General features: G+C 38.5%; 1 protein-coding gene across 2 annotated transcripts in view; it reads right to left on the reverse strand.

The window, feature by feature from the left end:
• Positions 1-1,133: 1,133 nt before the first annotated feature.
• LOC125064472 (protein sidekick) overlaps positions 1,134-12,729 on the reverse strand; it is a 38,764-nt gene continuing 27,168 nt past the window's right edge. The window contains exons 12-28 of one of the 2 annotated variants that reach the window (XM_047671527.1): positions 12,177-12,399; positions 11,569-11,765; positions 10,991-11,200; positions 10,489-10,743; positions 10,176-10,404; positions 9,770-10,090; positions 9,495-9,675; positions 9,137-9,352; positions 7,795-7,991; positions 6,852-7,048; positions 5,726-5,965; positions 5,493-5,630; positions 5,205-5,412; positions 4,808-5,086; positions 3,963-4,283; positions 3,484-3,785; positions 1,134-2,754 (exon numbers count right to left, since the gene is read on the reverse strand). In XM_047671527.1, coding sequence (XP_047527483.1) covers positions 2,512-2,754; positions 3,484-3,785; positions 3,963-4,283; positions 4,808-5,086; positions 5,205-5,412; positions 5,493-5,630; positions 5,726-5,965; positions 6,852-7,048; positions 7,795-7,991; positions 9,137-9,352; positions 9,495-9,675; positions 9,770-10,090; positions 10,176-10,404; positions 10,489-10,743; positions 10,991-11,200; positions 11,569-11,765; positions 12,177-12,399 — 3,957 coding nt within the window. In that variant the 3' untranslated portion in view covers positions 1,134-2,511. Of the gene's footprint in view, positions 2,755-3,483; positions 3,798-3,962; positions 4,284-4,807; positions 5,087-5,204; positions 5,413-5,492; positions 5,631-5,725; positions 5,966-6,851; positions 7,049-7,794; positions 7,992-9,136; positions 9,353-9,494; positions 9,676-9,769; positions 10,091-10,175; positions 10,405-10,488; positions 10,744-10,990; positions 11,201-11,568; positions 11,766-12,176; positions 12,400-12,729 lie in introns of both variants that reach the window. The other variant, XM_047671525.1, reaches the window with a different exon arrangement.

A 12,729-nucleotide genomic window follows, 5' to 3' on the forward strand; every position in this document is an offset into this window, starting at 1 on the left:
ATATAAAATGGTCGGTTTGAATCATAGATATCAGAGATAATAAGCTATCATTATTAGTATTATTCAAAGTGTAGATTTTGGGAACATCTAGGGAATTTTTCATAATATTTTAAATTAAATTAGACTTAAACTTATTATTTAGATTCTACAATATTGCGGTAAATTCATGAGATCAATGGATTTTAATGAGAATGGAAACTATACAAATTAACTAACAAGTTTAAGAAATTGATAAGAGAAATACAGCAATGACAATGTTGATAAAAATTTCGACTCACTATTAAGCATCTCTAAATTATGGGCAAAAAAGCTAAATCTCCAGACAAAAATAAAGTTAAGAAAAGATACACCAATTTAATTGCTTATTTAAACGGTGATACAAACGACATTTCATATTTATGAGTGATTTTACTATTTTTATCACAAAACCAGAACGTTTTGGCATTTGTAATATAGTAATCTACTCATCAGATATTCTACCGCCAAATAACAGTACACTGTTTTGTTGTGTTCCGGTTAAAAGGGTGAGTGAGCCAGTGTTATCACAGGCACAAAGGGCTTAACATCTTAGTTCCCAAGGTTGGTGGCGCATAGGTGATGTAAGGAATGGTTAATATTTCTTAGTGTCGGTGGCGGTGGTGACCACTTACCATCAGGTGGCCCATATGCTCGTCCGCCAACCAATACCATAAAAAAAAAAGTAATTGTTTTAATATTGAAATAGAATATCCGCGAAAAGCCATGGATTAGAAAACAGTAATAGTATTTCTGAAATCACTGTTTATTTTGTCAGTCTAACTTATGAGAAAACTAAATTAAATAAGCTGGATGAATTATTGACAGTTTAGTTTATTCCATTCAGCGTAATAATACGTCTATGTATACGCTTACTTATTTGGCTACAAGTTTAATATTGTTTTATAATACTCTCATAAATAAGGACTTTTTGTTTCTGCATTTGATTCCAAATTTTCTTTATAAATAATATGATATAAAGGTATAATGTTGGCTTAGGTATTATTCCTAATCATCCATTATTTAATATTACAAATAAAACTCGTTAAGTTAATGTCATAATTTATTCAATTGCTAATCTTTGTATATTTAAAATATGTGAAAAAAAATAATACAAAATAATTAGCTACATTAATGGCACCATTAAAACAATATATGCAAATTTAAATTTTTGCGTATCATGAAAATAAAATAAAAACAGAATTTACAGTATGTATTAAGTATTAATATTGGTGCATACTATTTCTACTTTTGAATGGAATGACACCTATGATAAATGTAAATACTTATTGCTATTTTTGTAAAGTATTTCATTGCAAATAAAAAATAGATCACAGATTTTTTAAAGAATTGTGCCAGATGAGCATGCCAAAAATGCATGCATCATAGGATAATAGTATTATCATTATTTACACCAATCAATAGTAGATTATTCTAAAACTATCAGTCAGTTATAAGTTCTTATATGTAGACAAAAAATTACAAAATCTAAATTTAACGTTTCATTAATTAATATTGCTTTTATAGTTAAAACAATACCAACATTATTTTTCGACATCGAGAGAGACGAGGGCTGCTCACATGAGATATTACGTAAAAAATCTTTGTTAATTCCCTCAACTATTCAAAAGTTTCCAAAATTCAACTTAAATAGATCCTGAATAAATTAATACAAATACAATTGCATACAATTACATTATTATTATTTTTAAGGTTCGTTAAATATAACTATTGGGTGTTTACAGTCTTACAACATACCACAATAGGTTAGATTTCACTTTTGTAAAAAATATTAATCATGTATATATTTGGAAAAAAAATATCATTATATAATTAATTGAAAAATAAATATTTAAAACGAGATTGACGTGAACAGTTAATAATACAGATACATTAGCAAAGTAAAAATCTGTCAAAAACTTTAATAGATTATATGTATGAAGAGTGATAGATCAGTAAGTACATAATATCATTATAACAATCAGCTTAATCTATAATTGGAATGATTATTAATATTTTCGTGACAAAAGTGATAAAATATCTATACAAGTTTAAGTGGCGTGTTCAAAGTCTTTAATCATACTTAAATGTTAATTATTAAGATTATGTGCTTATATATTTAGAATTATTCAATGAAATATAGTCAAAACATTGAAAAATCGGAACAGGATAGGAAATTATTAGAATGTATTTAAATATTGATCTAGCGAGATCTTATAAAATATTAAATAATGTACAATAGTAACCTTATATAGTTTATGACGTTATCCTTCATAATAAGTATAAATTTTGAAATGAAATATCTATGTCAAGATGTCGAACAATATCCTTAAGTCTAATACAGGTCTGTATATCTAATTAAGTCAGCTAATAATAATACTCAACAGTCATCGATATGTACAAGCGCTATTTTTATAAATTAACGCATTGGGAATGAATCGGCAGTGCGACCTACATGTGCACGGCGTGCGCGGGCGCCGTGTCGGTAGGTTCGTGTCATACGAACGAAGAAAATCCTGGCAACGGGGCCCGGGAGCGCGCCATATTGTTCATGACGATTTGGCCGCCGTTGAGGCTGAGTACGGCGCTGCCCTCGGGCTCCGAGTCCGTGTAGCTGGAGTAGTTGCGAACGGGGCGCTGTCTTTTCCAAGACTGTCGTAACGTATCGTTGACGTTCGCATAATGATTTACAAACGAATGTGGCTCCGATCTCACGCTTTCATTTTCACTCTCCGAATTCTAAACATAAAAGTTTTAGATTAATTAAAAAAAAAAACCAGTAGCATTACAGATAACAATCCTTCTTAAATAATTCATTCTAATGATTATTTTGAATCGTTTGGATACAAAGCGTAAAAGAAACTACAAAGAGTTATTTTATGTAATACAAAGAGCTTTTATAAGAGAAAGTTAAGAAATTAATGAAAGTAGCGTTTATAGGAGAAATGAACTATTTACAGAAAAAATATTTTAAAAAAGTGTAGATATTTAACGTCAGTAAATATATGTTCGCATTCAATCTTCTAATTATGGTTTCTTAGTGCTTTGCTCTCTTTAATAAGTATTAAAATAAATTATTAAAAGTACCCGATGAATTGACAATGTCATCGTATGTTCATACATTTACTAACTGATTATTTCTACACTTGTGCGTTTGAGAATCGCCGCATCACCCTAGACTGGTCGCGATAATATTAATAAAGTGCCAAAGTTCGAAAATGAGACGCACTCCTTTCAATATTCACATCGAAATTCAATCAGCGGGAGTAGCGACGAAACAACGCATTTTTGTACCTACAATTCATTAGTGCTAGCCTGTTAGGAAGCGTGACAAAAATAAAGGAATGCGATAGATTTCAATCTGAATAGTTACCGTGGGAGCTCCGATCGACCGTAATGAGGAAAGAAATAAGACTAGTTTAGTGAGACTCGGAGCACTCAGACGACACTAATTTTGATGGTGATCACCTGCGAGTCGGACGAGCTCATCTCGGAGGGTTTCTCGGTGAGCGAGGAGTCGTCGGGGTTCTCGTCGTAGCCGCGCAGGCTCTCCTCGTCGCTGTGGTAGGCGACGGAGGCGGGCGAGGGCCGCGGCGGCGACTTGGCGAGCGCGGGCGCCTTGCGGCGCAGCGTGCCCGCGCCGCCCGCGCCCCCCGCGCCTCCCGCGCTCGCCGCCGAGTTCTGTCGCGAGCGGTACAGGTCCAGCGCCAGCGAGCCGCGCTCGTCCGTCTCGCCCGCCAGCGACTCCTCCAGCGTCTTTTGAGCTTCTTCTGATAGGAAAACTGTACATTAGTCATTTCTCTATCCTGAATTGTAATATTCTACATTAAAATCGAGGTCAACATTTTTTTTGTAATTGTTTCCATTCATTTCGTTTCAATTACACATTAACTAGTTCCATGAATTTATTAAGAACTACATTTACTAAACATACACAAATATCTTACTTTTATACTTGTAACTTTTGCTTTTCACGCAAAGTATTGCGATGACCATAATTATAATGATGATGGAAGCAGCAGCGAGAGCGACCATAAACCAGGTTCTTCGATAAAACGGCCGGTACTGCAAGTAGCCGTATTCCAAATAAAGTTTAGACGGTGTCACGATAACTTTTTCGCTGTACGCTGGGTTACTTATACCGTACATGTTGTATGCTATTACTCTAAACGAGTAAGCGGTCGACGGAAGCAAGCTCTGGTAAGAAATAGTAAATTCTTCTAGTATGCCATTGCTTGTTCTGGTTATTGTCTCCCATCGCGTATCATCTGAAAATATTAATATAGTAAGAGAAAGTCAAGTGATTGCAACTTGGAATTGTACTTTTGTTTGCAATAACGATAACTACTATTGTATATTTGTGTTTCCCTCAAGCTGTCAAACGTATAAAGCAGTAATGTATAATGATATAATCCTACAGTACATATGAATCATGCAAACGCGACTCGATAATTCGATAAGGGATTTGATTATATTTATCGAAAAACGCCAAAGGAGTCTTATAGTTAGTTTAGTGTGAAGTGTAAAGTAATAAAATAAAATGTTAAAACAAGGTACTATCAATTTTGATAAATAATTACCTAAAGGTGTTCTTAATACCATAAATATCTATGATTTAATATTTTTATCAACTAAAATATAATGATAAAATCTTCCAAAAGGGAGTAATAGAAAACACGTGACTCACAAGCTTGCCATGTTTCCTTTGCTGCACAAACGATTAAAATATTTCATGATTAGTATCAAGTACGTACTGTACACAGTCAGGCGCACTCATGTCCACCGCCCTCACCTTTCTTCCTCGCCTCGAAGTAGTAGCCGAGGAGCGGCCCCTTGCCCGAGGCGGCGTTGGTCCAGCGCAGATGCAGCGCGGCGGGGTCGGCGCGCAGCAGCAGCGCGGCGGGGCGCGCGGGCGAGCCGGCCTGCGGGCCCGTGCGCGCGCGCGCCTCGGCCGCCGCGCCCGCCGCCAGCGTCACGGCGCGCACGCTGAAGCGGTACTCCACCTCCTCCTCCAGCGCGCCCACCGCCAGCCGCCGCTCCGACACCTTCTGCTTCACTTGTTTGCTGAATCCTGCGACGCCACACGTATCACTGCATCGTTGCTTAATCTGACATTCGACCCTTATGCTCCTTAAAGAGCTTTGATGATTATCGTGCAACAGTTCATATGTATTAATATTTTTACTAACGTTCATCCTGTTCTATGGTCTCGTAGGTGACGAGGTAGGAGTGTATGAGACCATTGCGCCGGTGGGGTGGCTCCCATGACACTATCAGGCTGTTCATGGTGATCTCGGAAAATGTTATGTTACGTGGCGCCGAAGGCAGACCCTGATGCGTCCGTACTAGAATCGCGTTCGACCTTGGTCCATCTCCAGCCGGATTAAAGGCTAACACCTGTAAAATGACGCATTAGTATTACTTTGTTTTTATTGAAATATTCGATGCTATAAAATATGTTTAAACTATTTCAATACCTGAATTCGATACTGCGTAAACTTGTCCAGGAATACTAGCGAATGCGAGGTGGAAGTGGCCGGCACCACTTCTATCTCCTCCTCTGCCCGTCGTCCAGGTTCCGGTTCCTCCGGAGACTCAGTCATTAAGTAAAATATCTAATGGAATAAAATAAGAACTTGAATAAATAACACAAAAACATGTAATAAATATGTTAATGTTATAATCGGTCAAGTCAGTAGAGTTGCCAAACCTTGTATCCGAGCAGGTCCCCATTCTGCTGCGCGAGGTGTGGTGGGCCCCAGGTCAGCGCCACCTCCGTGGGAGAAAGTGCGTGCGCCGCCACGCTCTGCGGCGGCGCGGTGGGCACAGCCTCGCCCACCCACACCACGGCCGGTGCGCCCGCCGGACCCGAACCCTGCGAGTTCACTGCGCAAACGCTAATCTCGTAGTTGCGGTCCAACGCCAAATCTGTCAGCACGACTTCATCGCTCTGAAAGTAATTATTGTTGATTTAGATCGACTACTGTGAACTTGAAATTTACTGCCAAGATGATCTTATAACTAGACCAAACAAAAGTAAATAGATTATATATCACTATAACTGCTCTCGAGGTGTCAATAGGGTATTTTCGGTAGTGAAAAATAAATTATGAAATTTGATAAAAAATAAAATATACGTAAAAATATACTTAAATGTTTTGATTTTGAGTCATAAAAGTGCATCGATAGCTTATTATATTAAAATTAAAAGTCATAATTTTTAGTCGGTAGGTATATCGTGTGACCTAAAACACGAGCCGCCATGGTGTGTGTGTGGTGTGTCAGATAGGCAAAAACTGTCATTTCAATATCATCTGACACTTTGATTAAACACTTTTCTAGAGTTTTAATGCTAGTATTTGTACATTACCCTACAGCGATAGCGATTGCAATTCGTTATTTTCTTAAGAAACACCACATATTTATAGCTGTTAACAATGAGTACCAGTCGTACATAAACGACTGTTGTTTTTAACAATCTAATGTCATCAAAATGACTAACACCGTTTTAGCGGGAATAAAAAAGGATTAAAATTTAACTTAATTTTATGGCAAAAAAGCGTGTTTATTTTGCCGAAATATATTTTTGTGGCTTTTTATTAGGAAAATTAACATTTTGAAGCACTTTTTCAAACACAGTAGAATACCCTATTGTGGCCCAATAGGTCAATTTTTGTATATTGTACGAAAAGTAAGACACGCAAAATAGGCGAATTAACGTTGTTTATTTCTACGTATATTTGTAATTATTACTATTCGGCCAGTAATCGGCACAACTATTGATGTAACAATCTGAATAAGATTTAATTTAAGACAAGTGTTATCGCCAGACGCACCTTAATGCCCGGCACCTCCTGCTTCATGGTGGTGTGCAGCGACGCGGGGAAGTCGGTGAGCGGCTGGTAGGAGACGGAGTAGCCGCCCGTGCGCGCGTCGCCGCTCCAGTGCTGCTCGCCCAGCGCCGCCCACTGCACGCGCACGCTGCTCGGCGTTATCGGCACCACGCGCAGATTCTCCACAGCTTTACTGGGCGCTACAGGAGTGGCCGTCAAGCACGAGATCATTTCAACGGCCTCGTTGGTTTAGTGGTTAAATTACAAGGCTACATATCCGAGGTCCTCGATTCTGACTTAAATCCTGATCTTCTCTTTGGTTCAGGCAATACTAATATTGGGAATTACGGTTCGGAGCCTGGTCTTTGGACGTTGACAGTATTTACAATTTCAAGCTTCGGAAAGCATATATAGCTTAATCTGAATTGATTTCAATTGTTAAAAACTTTACCGTTCTATTGGATCGTTAAAGTGAGGTAAAAGAGATTGAATAAAGACTGTTCTGTATAGTTGGATAGTTTTCCTTGAGACTAGCGGTCTTGGCTTAAATGGGTCAGGAGGACATTATCAAATAAACTCTTTTTGTGTTCAACTTACTATAGCTAAAGGAAGATAATGGCGAAATTCATTATATTTCATACATACTAATAAATATTTTAATATTTATTTTTACGTTCCATTGCATTATTATTATTTGATCATAACGGTGTGTGGTCTCTGGTAGAGTAGATTAGAGCAATACACAATATACTTAAAATGTTTGTTTTAATCAATTTTATCAATGTTAATATTTAGTCTATACCGAAGTGTACAATGGCAGAACGTTAGGTGGTCAGTCAGATTTGTTCCTTTGCGTTCCTTGTATTTTAACCACGTTTATGTATTATTATTATAAAATATAAAATAAAAGCATATTATATAAAAGCCTCTTACGCTATAAACATACCTGCCGGCAAAGTGCGAACTGTTTCCGTGGCATTACTGTATCGACTGGGTCCGATGTCGTTAGTGGCGCGGATTCTAAACTGGTAAGCGGTATAAGGCTTCAGGCTCTCCACAGTGTACGAGGTCGCAAACGGGTCGACGTGCTCGGGAAGTGTCTGCCAGGTGCCCCCCTCCTCCTTCTGCTGTATCGTGTAGTATCTGCCGGAAGACGCTAGTTAGACTGCGATAGAGATACGCAATAATAAATGATAAATAGCTATCTAATAAATATATATTTAGTTCTATGTTGTCTAGTCTGACTGCCTCGTTGGTATAGTGGCTAAATATAGCACCGCACATCCCGAGGCCCTGAGTTTAAGCCCCAGGTTAGGGTACTAAAATAACATTGGGTTTTTTTATCGAAAAATTTTCAGTGATAGCCCGGAGTCAATAAGTTGGAGGTGTATACACTTCCGTGCCTATATATATATATGTGCGCGTATCGGCTTACATGAAACGACATGATAAAGGTGAAAAATGAAAAATACATTTATAAATTTTTTGAACGTTTCATTATGTCGCAATACCTTCCTTGTCACATTCCATTTTTTTTATCATTATTATTTTATATTATTCATTATTTAATATGTCGAAGAATTAGAACTTCTCACGCGTCTTCTCAACTTCCAAACAACCAAGTCATGATAAGTAATTTCTAATCAATTCTTCATTCTTATAAAACGGAAAAGTTAAAATAAGTTGTGATTAATAGTTTATTCTTATTGTTGTTGGTGGTGGAATTGTTACTAAGGGAACGATGGGACTGACATTTAGCTTTGTCGCTAAAAAGTCCCAAAAAAAAAAATTTATTAAAAAAAAAAACAAAAATAAATAAAACGGATCATAATGCAATCTAAATCTTTTCTGTGATACAACTTTCAGAATGTAAAATATATTTGGTTTAAAATATTAAGTCCACACTATCCAGACCCATCTTGAAACATAATATTTGTGGAGGTGAACTAGATGTTATAAAACTATTCCGAAGACACCATTCATCTCGTGGGACTCGACCAGGTGAAACTAAGTATATCTGATTGTCTATGATTCCATTTTAACGTTATTTGTGTACTGTTTTATACTGTTCTGTTAAGTTCAGTTTTTTAGGTAATTCTTAAAAATCTGAATGCAATACAGTAACTTATTTTAGGATTTCATTTTGAACACCAAACTGAACTTTTGGGTATATCAATTACCTTTGTCTTCCTCATTATCTAGGAATCTGTAGTTACCAAAATCCGTTAGGCGGTATCACCCAATGTTAACCTCTCTAACTGTAAAGACAATGCACCGCGCGCACGGACCTGAGCGGCGCGTAGCCGTCGTCGCCGGGCGTCCAGGAGAAGGTGATCTGGTGCGGCTGCAGCAGCGAGCGCGCCACGTAGGGCCGCGCGGGCGGCGCGGGCGCGGCGCGGTTGGCGGTGCACAGCACCAGCGCGCGCAGCGTGGCGCCCCAGCCCACGCGCGTCTGCGCCGTCACCGAGAACTGGTAGTACTCCTCCGCGCTCAGCTCCGTGGCCCTGTCGCCCCCAGACCGACGTTTGTTATACACTCTACGACGTTCTCAATTTTTTTTTTAACTTCAATCAAATTAAGCCGTTAGTACAGGTTTTATATTTGGTTTCTCGAGGTGCAAAAATTGGCAAGACAGTGGTTACTAACCTAAAAGTTCTATCAGAAGGTAGAAACTCTTTCGAAAACATGTGTTGCGTGGAACTGTTGAGATGGTATGTCACTTTGTATGCCAATATCTCGCCGTTAGGATCTTCAGGAACATCCCAAATTATACGCGCCGTACTAAAAGTGACATCGGGAAAAGACACATTCGACGGAGGGCCGGGCGCTATAAAATAAAAATAAAATATATAATTTAATATAATAATACTGATAAATACGGTTTTAATTACTTAGATGACAACCAAAATTGCTATACTTACTGTCTTCAAAAGTTCTAACAGTGACGGGCGGATCGCTGAGTGCGCCGTCTCCTAGTCTCGTATACCCTAGGACTTGAATCTGATAGACGACATACTTCCGAAGCTCGGTCAATGTAACTGTATGGGTCTGGTTAGAAGAAATAGGGTGGCATTCTATTTTCTTTTGATCTGGACGAGGTGGAGGTACCACTGCCGCGTAGCACACTTTGTACCCTTCAATAAGGCCATTTTGATCTTGGGAAGGGATGTCCCCCCAGACAACAACAACAGTAGTGGATGACGTCGCTTTAGCTGATACACCTACTGGACCACTTGATGGAACTAAAAATCAAATTTACATCAATAGGATTCATTACATTTTGTATAAGTAGAAAGGTTAATGATTAATAAAATTAGCTATCGTTACCTGCTTCTCTAGTTCTTTCCGTTGCAGTCGGGCTCGTGGCGGAGGTTCCGACTTCGTTTATCGCGGTCATCGTAATCTCATAAATGGACCATTCCTCTAAATTTGATAGCACATGCGAATTGGCCGTATGATCTTCGATTATACTATGTAGGGTATCATTAGTACCACTTCTCTTGTATGTGATATTGTAGCCTTTTGGGTTACCGTACCATTCGCTTTGTTGTAATGGCTAGAATAATTATATCAACTGTATTAAAGAGACATGATATTGTTAATGTTTCAACTTTTTGTGTACGAATATTGCGTTACTTACAATCCATCTGACTCGAAGGTTGTTAGCGCTGACAGCACGCACAGTCACATTCCTGGGTGGGTGCTGCGGAGGAGCTTGGATGGTTTGGAATTCTTTACAGGGCTCCGAGGGCGGAGAGGATCCGACGACGTTAGTTGCGATCAGTCTCAAGCGGTAAGTAGTGAAAGGAATTAAGTCAGTTACCAGGATCGACTGGGCGTCGGGGGCGTTCACTTCGTAAATCGATACCCAGGCAGAGTTCCGCGCAGTTTGAGCCTGTAAGGTTACAGTTTCAATTAATTTACAGAGACATCTCTTTTATGATCACTTTAATGTTAGGTCCAATCGACCATAAACGTTATTTATGTTTAGTTTTCAGGGAAGTCGCTCAATTAATATTGCTCATTGTTTTAAGCGAATTGTCCCCCCAATCGACTCATACTCGGTTTCTCCGTTCTGGTGAATTGCGGAAAAAATCGGAAGAGGAAATTGGCGGTCATAGGTTCAGTAGTAGCGGCGGTACCTGCACGGTCCACTGCGAGACGGAGGAGTTCCCGTCGAAGCCGGGCGTGAACTGCAGCAGCACGGAGTGCGCGGCGATGTTGGACAGCGCGAGGTTGGTGGGCGCGTGCGGCAGCACGGGCTCCACGCCCGACTGGATGTCGGCCGCGCGCGCGCCGCCCTCGCCCACCGCCGTCAGCGCGCTCACCCAGAACCGGTACGACGTGCTCGCCTGCCGGCCGAAGCCACGGGGCCGCATATATATTTCATCGTTTCAGTTGAGACTTTCTGTTCTCTCTTCATGTGTGTATAATTACATTGAAACCTTTTTTTTAATTCATATATAAATATGTTTGTATCTCGTGGATGAGATTAATGCTGAATGAAGTCAAGATTGTTTGTATTTGAGAGGCTATTATAGATAAGGGTTACATGACTTAAAAATATCACGCTACGACCCTAGGGCGCGGCTAAGAAGCCTGTTAAGGCACGGGGGCAGCTTGTTGTTTTAATATATTTTATATTTATGTTTAGGTGATGTGCGTGGGAGTAAATATATAACTGTACTAATTTGTAAACAATATGTGAACGTCAAATCACCTGCAAATGTTCGACTCGTATGCTAGTACCATTGGGCGGTAGTATTTCTTCCTTCATTGTTTCGACGCTATCCTTCACTTGGTATTTGAGTTTGTAGCCGATAAGTACGCCGTTAGACTTTTTCGGTGGCGACCAGGACACTCTAACTGCTCTGTCTGATACATCGTCGAATTGTAGGTTCGTTACTTCATCAGGTGCTGGAATGACAAAAACAAATATGGTTAAAAAACAAAACCTTATGCACATAAAGTACATTAATTAAATACACTTCAGTTTTTTTCTTTTTTCTATAGAAGCTTAAGTAAAACTTTAAAACTAACTAACTTAAAATTGTTTATATAAAAATAGATATTAGTTAGATTTTTCTGCACAAGCTATTAACACGGTTGGAAATTATTTGGTTTTAAATATTTCAAAACTAAAAAGTACATAAAATGTAATTAAAAATATTCTTCAATCTTTATTCAAGTAGGCTCATAAAATCACTTTTGATTAGTCATGTTATAGTGTTGAATTTAATGTAAAGATACTATAAGCAAATGAAGCACTTTCTCGCAAACATGTCAGTAATAAATAATTTAATATATAGTTATTTTATAGAAACTCACTATCTTCTTTCGTTCTTATCGAGACGAAGTCACTCCGCGGACCATCGCCCGGCTCCGTGAAGCACAGTACAGAGATATTATATTCGGTAAATTTTTCTAAACCATTTATGATTGCTGTCTGTTCGGTGAGAGGGTCCAACAAATTTGGTGGTACGCTGACGAGTTTCTGTTCCACGCTATCATTCGACGCTTCGTCCCAAAGCCATGCTTGAATTTTGTATCCCTAGAAGAAAAATATGTTAAAAATTGTAGATTTGATAATAGGTTCAACCTTAATTGGATGGACTGAAGTAAGTCTAAAGGCCAGTGACTGTGTTCAAACGAATACAATGAGGTTACAGTTATAGCCCATTTCAAAAATAGTAAAAGACAAATTTAAAATATGCGCATACTTATTATATGCGCGTGAGAGAAGTTATACTTATTCGGCGTAATTAAGTAAGTAAAATCTTCTTTTTTCATCATAAATTTAAACATTCAAATTGAATTATATAAAAAAATAAACATTGTAAAATAAGATAATATGTGAAGTTGTCTTTAGCGAGCGACTTGA

This window comes from Vanessa atalanta, chromosome 6 (genome assembly GCF_905147765.1).
Source record: "Vanessa atalanta chromosome 6, ilVanAtal1.2, whole genome shotgun sequence".
NCBI lineage: Eukaryota > Metazoa > Arthropoda > Insecta > Lepidoptera > Nymphalidae > Vanessa > Vanessa atalanta.